Source organism: Siniperca chuatsi, linkage group LG6, assembly GCF_020085105.1.
Source record: "Siniperca chuatsi isolate FFG_IHB_CAS linkage group LG6, ASM2008510v1, whole genome shotgun sequence".
In the NCBI taxonomy this organism is placed as follows: domain Eukaryota; kingdom Metazoa; phylum Chordata; class Actinopteri; order Centrarchiformes; family Sinipercidae; genus Siniperca; species Siniperca chuatsi.
Window position 1 is genome coordinate 2,840,140 of NC_058047.1, and position 18,869 is coordinate 2,859,008.

Genomic DNA, 18,869 nt, shown 5'->3' on the forward strand with positions numbered 1-18,869 from the left:
TCATCACTGGCCCTCCCACAATGCAGCGGGGTAATGTGTTAACATGGCGTCAATGGTTGCTGTTTTGACCAGGGCCGTGGGGTTTGAAAAACATTATGTAGAACAGAACCATGGAGACAGCTAAACAATAATCAGAAATCAACTTTAGAGCTCGAAAGTAAGTTAATACGCGTTCTTCTTTGTTGCAATGGTCGAAGTCGGTATTTTCTATTTTTAATGACTTGCTGCTGTGTGGCAACTGTGTGCCATTATTATTTATTTCCCGTAAGCTAACTGAGCCGGACGACCGGGCACAGCAGCTAACGTTAGTTAGCTTACGGAGACAGCAAACAGGAAAGTCGGCTAAGCAAAGAGTACCCAGGAAGTCAACGAGAATCCTCTCTATAACGCAGGAAACACATTTTGGTTTTAATGGTGAGCATTTCTTTTAGTCGATAATATATGCGTGGGTGATGACCCCCCCCCTCCCCCTGTTGGTTTCTGTTTTGGAAGTTGAGCTAAATAACGTTAAGTGCCGGTGTTGTGTCGAAGTCTGCTTCCCCATCAGTTTCGTTTCTCCACTAACTGAACCATTAGCCCTAACCAAAACCTAACATTGCCCAAATTCCTTGCAGGGTATCGGTACGGGATAGACAGGGGAAACAGACTTGAACACAACATCACTGCACTGTCTGCTCCGGCTCTGTCCAAATGAGATGAGAGTTTGTGTTTAGGGGGTCAGTTAACGCCACTGTCGTTTTAACTAGTTAACTACTTCACTAGATGCATAGAAGCCCCTCTTTTCAATGATATACAGTGGCATAAACCTTGGGAAATGTGTGATAAGCACTGCATTGTGGCAGCAACTAACAATTATTTTCATTATCAAGTAATCTGTTGATTTATTATTTTTTACCTGTTGATTACTCCATTTAAAAATATATATATATATATGTAGGAAAACACCAAACACACATTCTGAGAGCCATAGTGATGTCTTCAAATTTCTTGTTTTGTCAGACCAACAGTTCAAAACCCAAAGACATTCACTTTACAGTAATATAATAGAGGAAAAACAGCAAATGCTCACATTTGAGAAGCTGAAACTGGAGAATGTTTGGCATTTTTACTTGATTAAACGACTTGACCAATCGTCAGTTATTGTTAAAACTGTTGCCGATTTATTTTCTGTCACTGATTAATTGTTTCAGCTCTACACTGTATTACAAACAAGGACGTGAAGGAAGTGTCATAAAAGAAACTATATAGAATTTGCACTGTTCACAAGTCTCTCCTAAAAGTTTATAAAGCAGTTACAGTTAAAGCAGAATGCTGCAGCCAGAGTTTTAACTGGAACAAAGAAAAGGTCTCATATCACTCCTGTTCTTAACTCCCTGCACTGGCTTTCACTTAGTTTTCAGATAACTGTATTTATAGACTTGGCCTTCACTACAGTTTATATGATTCAAAGCTATGTCCCTGCTAGAGCCTGTGAGTCTACAGACTCTATGCTGCTCACTGTACCAAAAATGAAGTACACTGACACTGCTTTCTGTAGTTGTGGACCCAAACTGTGGAATTCTCATATAGGGTGACGGCGTTACATAAACATCAATCAAGACTTTTAAGCATCTGTTTAAAAACTTACCGTTTAGCTTTCTTTTTACCTAGAATCTGTTATTACTACTCCGCTGCCGTTGTTTGATTATCTACACTAGATCTGAAAGGATTAGTCGATTAATCGCTGGACAGGAAGTTAATTGGCGACTATGTTGATAATCAATTAATTGTATTATCCGTTTAAGGCATTTAGGAAACATTTTGGACTGGTGACAAAACAAGTAATTTGATGACATCACTTCGAAATGTAGGAAATTGCGATTTGCATTTTTCACTATTTTCAGACATTAATTAATTTAATTTACCTTAATTTTAACTAATTAAGTGAAAATAACTGCTAGTTCTAACCCTAGAAGATATTACATAGAATGTATCCTGTGATAAATGCACTTGAAAGATTTAAAATAGATAAGGATTACATTTGTTGTTGGGGTTTTTTGTGTGGACTGATCAAGAAAACCATCTCCCACTGCTTCTCTCAGTGTATTCACACAAATATGTTTTGGACTGATTTTAGAAAGCTTTTTGACACAGACACTTGGTAATGTTGTGGAGGTGAAATTTTTTCATGTTTTGTCCCCAAGAAAAGCAATGAATTCCCCAAAAAAATCAAGGCACAATTTGTTAAAGTACAAAAGTTGAAAAGCATTTTCTATTGTGGCTTCATGATTCAAGACAACACCAACATTTCTTGGAATCTTTTTTTGTTTTATCTTATTTTTAGCTCACCAGGTAAGTTAAACATTTTTTTATTTGTAATTCACTTGTTTATTTTACATGGGAAATATCATATTATATATTATAAAATAGTCAAATTCCAAGCATTTGTTTTTTCGTTTTAATAATAAATTCAAAAGTTTCAGCGATACTGTATGTAAAATTTGTAGTAAGTAACTTTTCTGACATAACTTTTAGAACATTTTAGTTGACCATAATATTTGTAGGTAAGACCTACAGTATTTCTAAATTTTCTTCTTTTTTGTTTGAAGAATTAAGATTCCTCTTTGTTAAAAATGTCCTAGTAAGTTACATGCAAAGTAAGTTTACATATGTATTTGGTCAGTTAGCGTCACCTGAATAGGTAAATCCAGACACAACAGGCTATCACAATGCTTTTTGTAGTGTAGTCTTGCTAGTTAGACTGATAGCTATGATTTCTTTTTTTTTTTTTTTTTTTTACCTAGGCTTTAGGTGGCTTGCCTCCCTGGTCATCCTCAGTGTGGTGTTGACTCCACCAGGGACAAGACCAGCAGGACAGGAGGGATGGATGAGTCCTTAAGTCCAGTAAAATCAGTCAAACAGTCTCAGCCCAGAGGAGCCAAAGCTTTGTTCAGCGAGAAGTCAAATAAAGAGGCTCCTGCGCAGAGAGAGGGTACCAAGTCTGCACCCCGCAGACAAGAAAACCTCACTGCTGTAAAGGATGAACATAATATAGGCAGCCAGGGAAGCCGTGGGCAAGGCAAGACTTTCACAGATATCCCCCAGGACAAGAAGAGAGGACGGCCCTCGAGGCTGACTAGACTGACTGGAAGAACAAGTTCTGGGGAGAGAGGGAAGGGGAAAGTGGCAAGCTCACAACAGCAACTGGTAGCACGAGCTCCTGACTCCAGGGCGTCTCTTTCTGCAGACAGCAGCCCCTCAGCAAGCAGAGAGACCAGCTCTCCTGCATTGCTCGGTACACCTGAGAAAGGCCTCACAGAGCAGACCAAGAGCTCCATTGTTGCTCCAGCAAAGGAAAAGTCCCATGGTGGGTTTGCAAGATGTTTTTCCTGAGATGATTATGTCTTCCTCACCAAATGTATCTCTGTTAAACTGCTCTCTTTGTTGTTTGTAGGGGTGAAAGCTGCTGCATTGATGCATCAGTCTGTTGAAAAGGGCACCGAGGTGAGGCCCACTGTGGAGGAAGGACCCCTGACAGAGCAACAGCTGGGCCTCCGACAGGCAGAGGAGCGCCTCTACAGAGACTACATCCACCGACTGTTGAAAGTAAGGACACAATCCACTCATGCCTGATATACAGTAAATGTATGGCAGGGGTTGGTCATTGTACCTACAAGCATGATTTTGTCACATCACAACTAGTTTGGAAGCTAATTGTTGTCCAGTATGCTGCTTAATGTGGAAACTTGAAGCCCCCAGTGCACAAACACTGAGAATGGACTTCTTAGTTAAGTAGAAGACATGTTGTGTCTAGTAGTTAAACTTAAAATAACAACAATATTTACAAATTGTTATTTTCAGTTTTTTTCAATGGAGTAGATGTAATTTAAAGCATTTCTTTTAGTGGAAAAACCATATCGGACACAAATTATTATTCCCAGTATTTATGTCATAAAAACATGTCTGGAGGGGATTTTTAAACTTTCATAGAGGTAATTATATCAATTGAGGATAAACAATATGGTCTTGTTTTCCAGTGTCATATATGGAGTTTACTATAAAGCTTAGCCCAGAACTGGCTGCAAAACTGTGCTTTGTTACTTCATTACAATTGCAAAAACAAAGAAAAAAAAAATTTGATCTAATATATTTTTGAAAAAAAATTGCTGATAGCTATTTATCTTCTTGGTGTTTTATTGAGATTAACAAGTTAAGTTTAAAATACTAACAGAGGTCCATTCTACAGGACTGGGTGTTAAATGTCAATACTTTGAGACTGTATTTTATAGAGCCAAAGTTCTTGTACAGCTGTTTTTGTGTTAAGACAAAATTAAACGCTGATGCACTGGATGAGCTTGGCTTATTTACACAAATAAGGATAATAATGGAAACACGGCCCTTCCATTCTTTCCCTTTTTAAGTTTCTCTCATCTCCTTGCCCCATGGAATCATCACCAGTCTGTGTTTTTCCTGTACCACGGATTTGTTTGTTTTTTATCTCCACCTAGCATGAGCAAGTGGCGTTAATGGTTGTGATTATGATCAGGTGCAGGACAACATGAGATATCCCAAAATTTCCAACTGAAAAACAGCACGCGAACATGCAAAAACTGATTGCTTTTGCCTCTCTCTTTGTTTTCACAGCAGTCCCCTGAGTACCCAAACTATCAATACTTATGCAAGCTCTGTTCTGTGCACATTGAGAACATTCAAGGAGCACACAAACACATCAAGGAGAAGAGGCACAAGAAGAACATAATGGTATGGGAATCTTAAGTTTGTGTTGTCACTCATCCCAGGACTTGTGCTTTATTAATGCTCATCTGAATGGGCATAAAGTAAGGGTTTAGAATGAAGTATTTTCCATATTCTGGTTCTGGCGTGCAGGAAAAACAGGAGGAGAACGAGCTGCGCGCCCTGCCGCCCGCCTCCTCTGCCCAGCTGAGGGCCGTGGACGCGGCTGTCCTAGAAACAGCCAGGCAGCACGGGATCTCAGAGGAGGACTTTGACGTTCGGAAGGCCGTGGTCACCAGGATGGAGGAGATCATAAAGAGGCACCTCTCAGGTTGTATGCTGTGATGTCTCTCAGCCTGGTCTATATTTCAGACAGTGAGTAGTGTACAAAGAGGAAATGCCTTGAGAAACATTTGAATTTCAAGTCCTACTGAAATTAGACCTTGCTGATCCTCAGTGTCTAGTATTCTTCTGTTTTTATTAAGAGCAGTTTGTCACAGCTTTGCAATCCTTCCGCGTGTGGAATATACTGCATATAATTTCCAATATCTTTTCTTTGGTTTTCCAGCTTGTTCTCTCCGTCTCTATGGGTCATGTCTTACCCGATTTGCCTTCAAGACGAGTGATATCAACATCGATGTCACCCACCCTTCCTCAGTAAGTCTTTATTTAACAAAATACTGATGTATTTTCTCTAATAACATAAAGTGGACATTGTAAATCAGCAGTGACATTTGGTCTTGATGGTCTCACTTTCTCTCATTATTTTTGTCTGTTCAGATGACACAACCTGAGGTCTTGATTCAAGTGCTGGAAATCCTTAAGAACAGTCGTAAGTTTTGCTCAGTGCATTGTAAATTTTCTTTGAGTTGAGACACGATTCATTGTTAAGTTGCATAAACCCATTGCTCTGGTTTGTCTGGAATTATTGGCTTTGCCTTATTCAGATATATTCATATGATAGCATTTGCAAATTAGACTTAGCAGAACTTTTTCAAGAAGCGCATTACTTGGAAATTCCTCATCTGCTTTGGCCTTGAATTTTGATAAAATGTTTCTCCTTAAGGACCTAATCCAAGTGGTTTGGATGATTAATGCTACTGTGTGTAGTTCAGCTTTTGTGTAAAAGTCCTGCAATGAATTTGTGTTTGTGCGACCTTCAAGGTCACGTACTGGGTTTTTCTGTCTCTCTTCTCTAGCTGAATTTTCTGACGTTGAGTCAGATTTTCATGCCAAAGTTCCTGCTGTGTTCTGTCGGGATGCTAGCAGGTGAGTGTTGATTTAAATGCATCAATGCCGTTTTTTGCCTATTTTTACATGTGTATATGTATATTTTTGTCAGTTTACTCTCATTGATGTTTAAATTATTTGCATACATGTCTAGAGATGGAGTTTAGGGATTATTTTAATCATTTATAGTATGTAGGTATCATATTTTTGAATTGATATTTAGAAGAAGGAAATATTTTTACGACTGCAACCTGGTACCTTGAGATTATGTTGGGCGGCACAGAGTCAGCTGTGTTAATTGAACTAATGTGAGTGTACTTATGTAACTGCATTTTGTTGCAGCACATATCAACTCCTACTTGCTTTACCTTTGAGGCAGTTTCAACACTAATTTGCAGTCTGACACCAAAAGAGCAATACAGCACACATAAAGCCTTCAGTGTAACATAATTGTGTTTTTCATATAATATAAGATTTAAGAACAACTTTTGATTGTTGTCTTCCCTCACCTCTGTTTCTGTGCAGCGGCCTGTTGTGTAAAGTGAGTGCAGGTAATGACGTCGCTTGTCTCACCACGAATCACCTGGCAGCCCTGGCTAAACTGGAGCCCAGACTGGTTCCCCTGGTGCTCGCCTTCCGCTACTGGGCAAGGGTAAGGCTGTGACTGACACTGACTCCTCAGCTGAAAGAAGAAACCATAAAGAGCTTCTGATGGGTCTTGGTGTCTTTTTATTCCTATGCCTATCAGCAAATACTGATATCCTTTTTTTAGTACGAAAGCAGGTGTCAGCATGTTGGAATTTTCAAAAATAATGTGCTTACCTCAGGTCTTATAAACCCTGTTTGTGTTAGTCTTTTACTAATTAGTATGTTTATTAAATGACACGCACAATATACCAGTTCAACACTCTGAAAATATATACTGATACTGGACACATTGGATTTTAAATGTGACAAACCAGAAATAAATGCTTGTAATGGCAATGCTTGCCAGGTTACTCTCTGCACAAACAAGCTGTATCACTATGTCAAAGTGGCAAAAATATGAAATTTAATATGTTGTTCTATATACTGTATACTAGTGACTTAATGTTCAGACTATAATGAGTGAGAATTTTATAATTGAACAGATTAATTCCAGTTTCACAGTTTGGATTAAGGCTAAAATGCAAGCTAAGTCAAAGCAATTTTTCCTTGTATGTTTATCTCCGCAGCTGTGTCACATTGACTGCCAGGCTGAAGGCGGCATCCCCTCGTACTCCTTCGCCCTCATGGTCATCTTCTTCCTGCAGCAGAGGAAAGAGCCCATCCTCCCCGTCTACCTGGGCCGCTGGGTAGGTGACGTGTTGTGTTTTTCAGGTCCTGAAGTCACCTGAAGAACGGAGACCTGTTTTGAACTGACGTATTTTATGATAAAGACAATCGTTATCATTGAAATTACTACACATATAACCTATACGCTTGAACCTTTGTCAGGAGGTTGTAAGATCCACTTGCTTTCAGACAAATACATACCTGGGCTCTGGCATACAGATTCTAAAGGAGAAAATATGATTCACAAAAACTGCTCACGTCTCTCCTTTAACCAAAGTTTTGCTCATTTTATTACATCTTGTTTCTGGTAGTGTACTTATTATAATTTCCTTGTGAATGAGAAATGGTTATGTTGATAAAATGCATGAAAATTGTGCCTACTTCCCATTATTTGTGGTGCATTATCCAGACTTCTTTTAAATAGGTGGTCTCTCTTTTGATATAAAGGAGGAAATTTAAATCATGTCAATTAATTGTGTCACAGTGTCACAGCCTGGTATAATGTAGACAGTGTCTGCCCATTTAATGTAATGTACAGGATGACCCACATTTTGTGTGATGTTTTGTGAAAAAGACCCTCACACGGCTCAGGTCTGTGTTGGGAAACACGGGTTTAACACAAGATGTAGATGTAAGCAGGCACGTTAACTCAAGAACACAACACATTTGCATAATGCTGAGGAAAACCGATTTGAAGCTGCTACAAATGATTCATTTCTTTAAAATGTCAAATTCACATTCATAGTTGCATGGAGATATAAAATGACCCATTTAACTAAGAATGCATTTATCATTTCTGGCATCACTGGTAGAAATTGTTTTTAAATGAAGTAGAAGCTGTATTTTAGTGCACAGCATTTACCACCAGGAAGAACTCCTCTGCAATGTTTAGATAAGTGTAGGTGGGAACATTTTTTTCCCTCCCTGAGGTGAACATTCCTTTCTTCAGGCCTGCAGGCTATTTGTGCCACAAGGTGCTCACAGAGAGATGATTGTAAATGTGAGATGCTGCGTGATGAATAGGAAATATGTAATTAAAATGAACAAAGGTTAGCTGAAGTTGCACGTTGCATGTTACTTAACACCAGGCTGCAAAACAGTTTTTTGTTGTCCTCTCTGGTTGAAAGTTCATGCTTATTTAACATCACTGCTGGGTGTGGTCTGAAATGTGCTCGGTTGTACCTGTAACCTCACCCAACAGTGATGTCACCAGGTCCGGGAGTGCACCTGTACATCACTGCAGCAAGGTGAGAGGTTAAACCACTGGGGTTCAGCAAAGACAAGATTTTCGGGGGGGTTAGGTTAAAGGGTTAGTTCTGATTTTTTGAAGTGGGGTTGTACGAGGTACTTATCCATAGTCAGTGTATTACCTGCAGTAGATGGCTGTCGGCGCCCCCCCAGTTTGGAGAACCAGACAGGAGTACTGACACAGAAGCTAAGCAATGTACTGCTGTGGACGGGGGCAGCAGCAAAATGTATTTTAGCCACCTAAGAAAAGGCCCACCTACAAAAAATCAATATCAGTTTTAAGTGTACGCTATATTTAGAATATTTTCACAGCTTACCTTGCTGTCAGACAGCCCTTTCCGATGGAAAACTGAAGCCATATATCCATCTATGCTCTCCTCAAAGCCACCAAACTCCTTTGACAAAAAAAGTCATTTTACCTCGCAGAACACGGGAGTGGCTGGTTTACCGCTGCCTCTAACTGTTAGTTTGTGTTTCGGATCCGAACTAACGTGTTAAAAAGTCAGTTGTGTGCTGCAAGCTTCACATGGTAACTATTTACAGAAGCCTTTTTTCAAAACAATCAAAACACAGGAATAACAGACAGTCAAATCAAATCTAAACCTTAAAACTCCAAGTGACCCAAATGAGCTGAACTTTCTAAAACTCAAGGTCCTTGGAGCTTTTCTCCAAAAATGCTAGGTATAATAATTGATACAATTTTATGCCTCCTCCTGGCTGGAGGTCTTATGTTTTTGGGTTGTCTGTCCCATTCTCGTAAACGCGGTATCTCAGGAACGCCTGGAAGGAATTTTGTCCACTTGGAGTCAAGGATGAACTGATTAGAATTTGGTTCTCAAAGGTCAAGGTCACTGTGACCTACAAAACACCATATTTCACAGTTGATTGGACAATGAATTGGTGACACTTTTGACTCAAAGGTCAAATATTTTTCATGTAATGGCTTTATTAATTTATTTTAATTATGTGTCTGAAAAAGGAAAAACGTTTTCATATTTTTTAAAAACAACCTATTGGCTATGAAATCATTTTACTTGTCAAGTTAAATGCTGATACAGGCAGCAACACAAGCTGTGAGATGACCACACTTGGTGTACTGTAGCAAGTCCCCAAGTCACCACCAACGACATGATGATACAGCATGAAAAACCTGTCTGCCACGAAGGAGCTGCAGAGTTTAACTGGCTTTTTAAAAAAGTATCATATCTTAGCTTACTGCTAGTTTTCCTCAGTGATGTTTGACTTCATTTTCTTCGTTCAGATTGAAGGCTTTGATGTGAAACGTGTGGATGAGTATCATCTAACTGGAATCACGTTGGACATGTTTGTCCAATGGGAGCGCAGAGCTCCGAGCTCCACGGAGGTGCGAGGGGAGAACCGGAACGAGGCCAGAGGAGAAGGCAGACCCAAACCAGAGCAGAAAAAACCTGATGATACTCATTTTTCTGAAGGCATGGTGAGTCTCACTACAGCACACAATCACATTGTAAGAGAACAATTTAGATTGCCAGATTTCAAATCCTCCTTTGACGGTGGACAATGTTGATATCTTGCTTTGTCACCCTGCTTTTAACTGTTCCTCTGTGACTTTCCCTCAAAGACCCGCCTAACCTTGGACCTGGGTAAAGGTGTGTCGCTGGGTCAGTTGTGGTTAGAGCTCTTGCGTTTCTACACACTGGAGTTTGCTCTTGAAGAATACATCATCAGCATCCGCTTAAAGGAGCTCCTCTCTAGGGAAGTGAAGAACTGGCCTCGTCGCAGGCTCGCTATTGAAGGTAAGAGCCCACTCTGTTGGAAAACTCATCTTAGAGGCCTGGAGAAATATCAGAAATTCAATCTGTGTATCTTTTTCTTCATTTTTAGATCCTTTTGCCTTGAAGAGGAATGTTGCACGTAGCTTGAACAGCCAAATGGTGTTTGAGTACATCCAGGAGCGCTTCCGAACAGCTTACAAATACTTTGCTTGCCCTCAGAGAAGGGGCACTGGGGGGCGCCAAAGAAGCAAGAAGGCAGGCAAGCAAGGTGCAAAATTTGAAGGAGTTGAGAAGACGGAGGCTGCATTTGTGAACAAGGAAGAAGACGACTGGAAAGGTGAAAGGTGTCAGAGCGCTCGGAGGGGGCCCCAGGGGTTGAACCATGACGAGGAGCCTGACAGCGATGATGAAGATGGTTCAGATCTGTCCAGAAAGAAGGATGAGAAGACTTTAGATGCCAGCCTCATGGACATGGTTCTCAATGAGGGGAACAAACCTTCCTACTCCCCCAACGGCCTGCTGGACAGTGACAAGGAGGGGGAGGAGGTGGATGAGGAGGAAAGCAGTGTTTCGGATACGGACGGGCCTGTTACGTCAGAGGATCTGCACTATGTGTTTGATAAGATGATTTTCACTGGTGGGAAGGTAATTATGATGGATACCATTCACCCTTTGTATCCATGTTTCATATAGAGTCACTAGCATGGAATCAACAATTCATTTAATTGAGATATTTGAATTGAATACTAATTGTATTTTTACTTTGACAATGGTAAAATATCGCATATATATAACGCACTGTATTGCCAAAAATACAAAATCATGTAATACTATTCTATATAGCTCCTAAAGTGTTCGTGATAGAGTTAATTTGAAAAAAAATCTAAAATAAATTGTAGATTTCAAGACTTATTTATAGCTGCAGTATAGAAGAAGCATCATCTCACCTGTCAGCATCGATGGGTTCATGTCACTTAGGTGAGATGTTTCAATTTAGCGAGGGTCTTTATTGCATTATTGACACATTATTATTTAGTCCATACATTGGCTTCAGTGGTTGTTAGAGAGCATAATGCAACCCTATTATTTTCAAGTTATGCACTTTGGGACATTGCCCCACAGAAATTATTTGTCACAATTTTGCAGTTTTTACTTATGCCATTAGCTTGCACTTACTTTGTCTTTATAAAGGCTGTCATGTCTAATTGATCATTTGATTTATGGTCTTTGAACTTTTTCGTTCCAGCCTCCAACAGTAGTGTGCAGCATCTGCAAACGAGATGGCCACCTGAAGGACGAGTGTCCCGAAGACTTTAAGAAGATTGAGCTGAAGCCTCTGCCTCCTATGAACGAGCGCTTCAGAGAAATCCTTGATGGACTCTGCAAATTGTGCTACTGTACGTAGTCAATAGCACACCACTGTCTTTTCTAGAGAGTCATTGCACTAAAACTCTTTGTTTGAAGTTACATTCTCTTTGGTAAGAATCTGAGTAAAACCTAAAAAAGGTTGTGTAGACCTATCTGCACGTCACATTGAACATGTTAGGCAACAATTGGCATTGGCTCATATTCATTATAGTGGACAGTTGTACACAACGTGTTGTGTGTGTACTTTGAACCCATTAAAAAGTAAACTGCATTACATTAACTCCCAACTATAATATGATAGGGATTTAGTAGGTGTACTCCTCCACCACTAGTAAAGCTGCTATATTATCAGTGAATCGGTTTTAAATAATCAATATTATATGATTGTAGGGCTACAACTAATTATTATTTTCATAATCAATTAATCTGCAGATTACTGTCTAGATTAAACGATAATCGTTTGGTTTATAAAACATCAGAAAACTGAAAAATTCCCTTCACAATATCCGAGAGCACAAAGTGACGTCATCAAATGTCTTGTCAAAATATTCCATTTACTATAATTGAGACCAACAAAAGCAGCAAATTCTCACGTCTGTTTGGCATTTTTGCTTGAAAAATGACTTAGACGATTAATCCATCATAAATATTTGCCAATTAATTGATTAATTAATTGACCAATCGATTAATTGACATATCATTGCAGCTCTGTGTGATTAAATTTCTGTTCTGCTGTTTGTAGATGAATTGTCACCTACACATGCTGAGCAGCAGAAGAGGGAGCAGATCCTCGCCAGCCTGGAGAGGTTTATAAGGAAGGAGTACAATGGTGAGCATTAAGCATAAACTACTACAGACAACAAATTCTCAAATATTGATTAGAGCCATTATGTACAATTTGTTCCTCCAATGAAGAGAGAACTAGGCCTTTTTTCTAATGTCTGCAATGTTTATTTATTTATTTATTTATGTCTTTAACATATTTTGGCAGCAAGCCTTCCTGTTTTCTCCCTTTTTGCTGTGTTAATTTTCTGTTGTTGTTTACTGTTAATGCAAACTTCATGCTTCCTCTGTACATTTCAAGTTAAAAGCCTTCCAGCAGTTCATGAGACTTATGGACTTCCCTGGAAGGCATTTATTGTGAAACATCTGCAGGAATTTGAGTTTCATTAACAGCAGCTTAACGCTGTGAGAGTACAATAAAGTAGAATCGGTCAGAAAGAATAAATCAGACAGTGAGAACCGTATTTCTGTTAAAGAGAAACTCAACAGTGTGGTGAGTATGACATGACAGTTGTTGTTATTTCTATATTTTACCCAGATTTTGAACAGACTGAAACCCTGACTATTATTTGAGAACGTTTCTGTGATTGATACAGAATGTGTGTTTGACATTTGAATAGAAATTTGAATTTCTTCGTGTGTGTGAATCCACAGATAAAGCTCAGCTCTGCTTGTTTGGCTCCTCCAAGAACGGCTTCGGCTTCCGCGACAGTGACCTTGACATCTGCATGACTCTGGAGGGTCATGAGACTGCAGAGGTAGTCGGACTAAACACACACACTGCCATTTAATGCAAGGCAGTCTTCCTCAGTAGGATTAGATGAGTGATGCTTATATTCTTTCACTGTCACATTTAAATTTTGATCTGTCTGAACAGAAGCTGAACTGCAAAGAGATCATCGAAGGCCTTGCAAAAGTGCTAAAGAAGCATACAGGTGAATTAACATTTTACTGATTATCTCTTTATAACTGTGATATGTTTATGTGTCAAGGGCTGAATGTGACTGGTTGTGGTCCTCCCTTTTTCCCAACGTCACAGGTCTGAGGAACATCTTGCCCATCACAACAGCTAAAGTGCCTATTGTGAAGTTTGAACACAGACAGAGTGGTTTGGAGGGAGATATTAGCCTTTATAACACCCTGGTGAGTGAACAAGGCCCTCATACCAGAACCTTCCTTCACTGTTATATAAAGTGCTTAGACATGTATTTATTAATTGAAAGTGCTGAATGAATTCCTTTGGACGGGTCGTCTCTGTAGGCTCAACACAACACCAGAATGCTGGCTACGTATGCAGCCTTGGATCCGCGTGTGCAGTTCCTGGGATACACGATGAAGGTCTTTGCAAAGGTATGTGAAGGTTGACAGACTGATACAGTAACTCTTCACTTTAGTTTTTTGTTTATAGCTCTTCTTTCAAGGGTTTGTTAGAAACTTGTCTGTCTGAATTTAATTGACATTGGAAATATCCACCACTGTTACGCCCCACCCTTAGGTGGCCCCACTGCAGAAGCCTCTCTTCTGATGCTGGCACAGGAGCTTTTAAGCACTTCATTCTCAGGCCAGGTGCACCTCATTAAGCAGTCAGACGTTGCACACCTAGGCAGAACTAGGACAGAAGAGGAAAAGGGACAAACAGCACAGGGAAACGCATGCAGCCTTAACACTACACCATCCTGACATCAAAAAACATTTAGATATCTGGATAGGGTTGCACCAGCTTATTCGCAAATTCATTACTACATTTATGTGTAAAGTTCTTATTAAGGTCTTCAAACTAGTGATTTACTAAATTGGTATACACCATTAAAACTCTTTTAAAAAAAAAAAAAAAAAAAAAAAAAAAAAGTTAGCCAGTAAAGCCGTTTGTAACAGCCAGACCTCATGTCAATTACAAAATCAGTTGCGTGGAGATTTTGGCACCAGCCAATTACAAAACAATTAAAAGAAATATTGACCAAGTGGGCCACGTGATGTATCAAACTTGAAACTGCCAATCCTCTGCAAAGGTGCTTTACTTAGTTTCATTTATATCTGCATACATGGAGAAATATACGTACAGAATAAGTAGAATGCATGCGGTTTAAAGAGAGAGGGAAAGAGCTAATCACGCTTCCTAACAGAACTTATTGGGTAATTTAGCCTGACATTGTTATTACTTTAACATTCAGTTTTTAATATTAATTCATTTTGTGAAATGTAATTTCTTGTTAATGTCCCTCATAGTTTTACAGAGTGAAGCCTGTACATTTTAACTCCCAATTTACACCTTTTATTAAAACAGCTTTTCCATTTTTAGTGCCAGATATGTTGTCTATATTCCATTTTACCTCTTCTGCTCACTCTAAGCGGGGAATATATTTTTTGACAAAACAGTCTTAACTTTAACTAACTAGCTTTTTCTCACCCCAGCCCAACAGCATGTCTCTGCCTTCATGTGGTTAACTCATTGATTGACTCATACGTTGAATTTTTTGTCACAAGCTTGTTTTGTTGGTTGCTTCAGTCAGAGCAACAGTTTAATATAGAATTTATTAGTTGTCTATCTTTAGTAGCACATCATGTTTGTATGTAAGAACTAATTTGTATGGTAAAAATCACTTTAATTTAATGACTTGCAAATCTCCCCTTACACTTACTGGTATCCACACAAACGAGGCTAAGTTTGAATTTAAATGACTTGACACCCCCTGAAAATCTGGTCTTTGCTGACCTCCAGTGGTTTAACTTCTCACCTTACTGCAGGGATGTACAGGTGTACTCCAAGACACATTGACATCACTGTTGGGTGTCTTTACAGGTGCAAACAACATCGATGATGTGCCGATATCTCATATACTAAACACCACATAAGATGTTTCTGAGGAGCCATTAAAGGCACTGAAGTGTTGCTGTGTCGTCTCTTGCTGTGTAACTAACCTGCCTCTGTTCTCACAGCGCTGCGATATTGGGGATGCGTCCAGAGGAAGCCTCTCATCTTATGCTTACATCCTGATGGTGCTTTACTTCCTGCAGCAGAGGCAGCCGCCAGTCATTCCCGTCCTGCAGGAGGTACCAGTCGCTGATTGATGACCATACAGAATAAATGAGCTATACCTGAAACATAAGGGGGTGTTTAGCTTTGAATGAAATATAATGAATAGCTCTGTATGATGTCTTTTTAGATTTTTGATGGGAAGACTGTTCCCCAGCGGATGGTAGATGGCTGGAATGCTTTCTTTTGTGATGACCTTGAGGATCTGGTGAGTTTAATGAAACAAAAACTCAAACTTACACTCCTTAGGGTTTCCTTTAATTTGGGGCAGTATTGCATTATTTGACATGATCTGAATGTAGTCCAAATCTGCTGTTGCTCCTGTCACAGCTGTTGTTTCTTCTGTCTACACAGCGTCGGGTTCTGTCAGAGCTGCAGCCCAACACAGAGACAGTGGGAGAGCTGTGGTTGGGACTCCTGCGCTTTTACACTGAGGAATTTGACTTCAAAGAGCACGTCATCAGCATCCGGCAAAGGAAACGCCTCACCACCTTTGAGAAACAGTGGACCAGTAAATGCATCGCTATTGAAGGTGCTCACACGGATCTGCTTATCCCCTCTGTCTTTACCAGCTTAACGTTATAGTCAGGGGTTTTTTTTTCTACTCACTCGTCTGTTCTTCTCTTCAGATCCCTTTGATTTGAATCATAATCTTGGTGCTGGAGTTTCTCGCAAAAGTAAGTGTTTTACTCCAGTGTACTTAATCATAACCAACAATACGTTGTTTTTTTTTACTTTGCTGAGGGTATCATTCAGGTATTTCTCATATAAAGTTCTCTAAAAGGTTTTTTTTTAATATTTTTATAAAATAGAACAAAAGTGTTTGGGATTGAGCAAATAATTGTTCTCTTGTGATACTGAGTCAGAGGTGTTTCTGTCCTTTACTACAGACATCTGATCGCTGAACTGTTCTGCTCTTTCAGTTCAGGCTTTAACCAGTTTATGACTGTTTGATATTTGAATGAAGAAGCAGGTGTTCGTGTCACGTTGTGCTTTCTAAGATAAGGTTCTGTGCACTTTGGTAATGACGGTGTGATCTCAGCCGCCTCTAAACCTCTGAAAATGTTCCTTGTTTGACTGTCCTCTAGTGACAAACTTCATCATGAAGGCCTTTATAAATGGGAGGAAGTTGTTTGGAACTCCGTTCTACCCCATCCCAGGCACTGAAGTGGTACGTTACTCATGACTCCAAATTGCACAAAAGGTTAAGAATTCGATGCTGTCTGCTCTGTGTCTTGAGGAAACAGTTTTTAATATCTGCTGTTTCTGTTGTGTTCTGCTGCAGGACTACTTCTTTGACTCGAAGGTGTTGACAGATGGCGAGTTGGCGCCCAATGACAGGTGCTGCAGGATCTGCGGGAAGATTGGACATTACATGAAGGACTGTCCAAAGAGACGCAGGTTGTCCCAACTTCGTTCATGGAAATATTTTTCTCACCCCAGTAGAATTTCAAGAAAAACTATAAGAAACTACTGAGAAGTAATAAATATGTTATAAATTCATATAACTGCTACTTTGTGTTTTCTCACTATGTAAAAAATATATTTAAAAATGTTATGAACATTTTTTGAACAGTACTGCAGTACACCAAACATATTAGGGAGCAATACAGTTTTGATGTAGCTGCCTTAAAAAATAAATGAAGGTAAAAGTGAGCATATGGCTGCGATGGCAACAGCGACATATTGATGTCCAGAAATATAAGTAATGTTTAGATGTATGCCTACTGACCTAAGAGTAGGTTCATTAAGTGTCATTACCAAATGAGTCACTTAAGAAATAGCCCGTTTCACTTTATTTATATGTATTTAGCTTTGCAGTTATGTTTTCAGGTCTAGTTGTTTGTGACCTTTCTAACTGAGTGTTGTCATTTCCATCACACAGTGGCTGTGAAGTGAAACGCCGTCATTGATCTTGATAACAACTCAGTTGATTTTCCTTTCTTCTTTTCAGTCATAACCAGGCTTTTATACTAGAAATGTGTTATTTTGTTCACGGTCATACATTTTCCCACAGTGACATCCTCAAACATCAGCTAAAATGAACTTAGGTGATTTTTATTTCCAACAAACAGCAACACAACGGCCCAAAAATAGAGACACGTAAAAAAAAAAGAGGCTGTGTAATATCAGCAACACCTTGAGAAGGAGCAAAGAACAGATGACAGTGGAGAGTTAATCAGAGAGGCAAAGGTGCGATTGAGAAGAAAAGACTTCAGAAACGAGTAGACCAGCAACAGTAAGAGAAATACTTATTCCTGAAGCTCCAGCTGAGTAACATAGGTTAAGTTAGGCTAACATAGGAAGGTTAAGCTGTTTCGACCTAAAAGAATCTTAGTATTTAAAGCTAGTTCCACGAAGGGCATTGTTTGAACATATAGGAATCTTTATCATTGTAATTAAAGTCAAGTTACTGTATTGATAGTTGAAGGTGTTTTAATTAGAAGGAAACAGAAGTCAAGTCTATTTGATATTTAGGACAGCCTGTGCCATTTATTCATCCCTTCTTTTGTGCCCTGAACTTTTCTCTGCCAGGATTAAGAAGAAGGAAAACGACAAAGACGAGGACATAAAAGAGGAGGAGCGGGAGCCGAAGGACAAACGTTGTTTCCAGTGTGGGGACATGGGTCACGTACGGAGGGACTGTCCTGAGTACCGCCACCTCAAACAGAGGACCGCCGGAGCACCAGGTATCCGCAAAATCCATCTCACAGAGGTCAACTCTCACAGAAAATAACTTCAAGAGTGAAGACAACCACACAAAATATTTCTTTGATATTTTTGAGAGTATTTCTGCTTTCATGCTGATACACATATTTTAAAACGTTAATTTACAGGGGCTTTATAAGCTAAGGGTAACTAATGGCTTGACACATATAAAATAGGACACAACTAATATTCAGACCGTTAGGGATGAAAATAAAACTGCTTCTATGGCTTCTTATTCTTCCCCAGCTCCTCACATGGTACGAACTATAGTGAGCTCCCAGTCCATCCCCATTCCCCAGGCAGCAGCAGACTGTCCTGGAAGGACCAGACAGCCATCTGAATGTGTAAGTACGATAGTCAGACATTACACTGGAGTCAGTTCTCCGAAATTACAAAATAGTATAGCATTTTCTCACGTATACCCATAGAGATTTCTGCCTCCATTCAAATGAGGAATGGAGGAATGTGAATTTGTTGGACCGATAGAAGTGAAAAATAACATTGTAAAATCATTTTATCATCATTTTATCAGGAAAAAGGTGATAAGTGTAAGTATAAGTGATTGACAATTTTTTGGTTTCTTCAGTCAAGACTACACTACACTACGCACCTGTCGATAGACAAATGTTTGCCATAATTAACAGTCCCTATAAAGATTGTTCACAATGAAATCATGAAATGTTCGCAAATAAAATCTAAACTAATTTGAGTGAACT

The 18,869-nt window shown here is 39.4% G+C and overlaps 1 protein-coding gene across 5 annotated transcripts in view; it reads left to right on the forward strand.

Annotated features, from left to right (window-relative positions):
* Positions 1-18,869, forward strand: part of tut4 (terminal uridylyl transferase 4) — a 21,496-nt gene continuing 2,627 nt past the window's right edge. Inside the window, exons 1-28 of one of the 5 annotated variants that reach the window (XM_044199334.1) lie at positions 1-157; positions 270-414; positions 2,784-3,346; positions 3,434-3,585; positions 4,624-4,740; positions 4,867-5,044; positions 5,282-5,370; positions 5,494-5,545; positions 5,913-5,982; positions 6,469-6,595; positions 7,158-7,277; positions 9,767-9,961; positions 10,106-10,280; positions 10,369-10,904; positions 11,506-11,656; positions 12,370-12,456; positions 13,065-13,168; positions 13,288-13,345; positions 13,450-13,553; positions 13,671-13,760; positions 15,348-15,461; positions 15,575-15,652; positions 15,799-15,976; positions 16,074-16,121; positions 16,533-16,615; positions 16,730-16,845; positions 17,980-18,134; positions 18,400-18,497. In XM_044199334.1, the coding sequence (XP_044055269.1) occupies positions 2,863-3,346; positions 3,434-3,585; positions 4,624-4,740; positions 4,867-5,044; positions 5,282-5,370; positions 5,494-5,545; positions 5,913-5,982; positions 6,469-6,595; positions 7,158-7,277; positions 9,767-9,961; positions 10,106-10,280; positions 10,369-10,904; positions 11,506-11,656; positions 12,370-12,456; positions 13,065-13,168; positions 13,288-13,345; positions 13,450-13,553; positions 13,671-13,760; positions 15,348-15,461; positions 15,575-15,652; positions 15,799-15,976; positions 16,074-16,121; positions 16,533-16,615; positions 16,730-16,845; positions 17,980-18,134; positions 18,400-18,497 (3,759 nt within the window). In that variant the 5' untranslated portion in view covers positions 1-157; positions 270-414; positions 2,784-2,862. Of the gene's footprint in view, positions 415-2,323; positions 2,332-2,783; positions 3,347-3,433; positions 3,586-4,623; positions 4,741-4,866; positions 5,045-5,281; positions 5,371-5,493; positions 5,546-5,912; positions 5,983-6,468; positions 6,596-7,157; positions 7,278-9,766; positions 9,962-10,105; positions 10,281-10,368; positions 10,905-11,505; positions 11,657-12,369; positions 12,457-13,064; positions 13,169-13,287; positions 13,346-13,449; positions 13,554-13,670; positions 13,761-15,347; positions 15,462-15,574; positions 15,653-15,798; positions 15,977-16,073; positions 16,122-16,532; positions 16,616-16,729; positions 16,846-17,979; positions 18,135-18,399; positions 18,498-18,869 lie in introns of all 5 variants that reach the window. The other 4 variants (XM_044199335.1, XM_044199338.1, XM_044199337.1 and 1 more) reach the window with 4 other exon arrangements.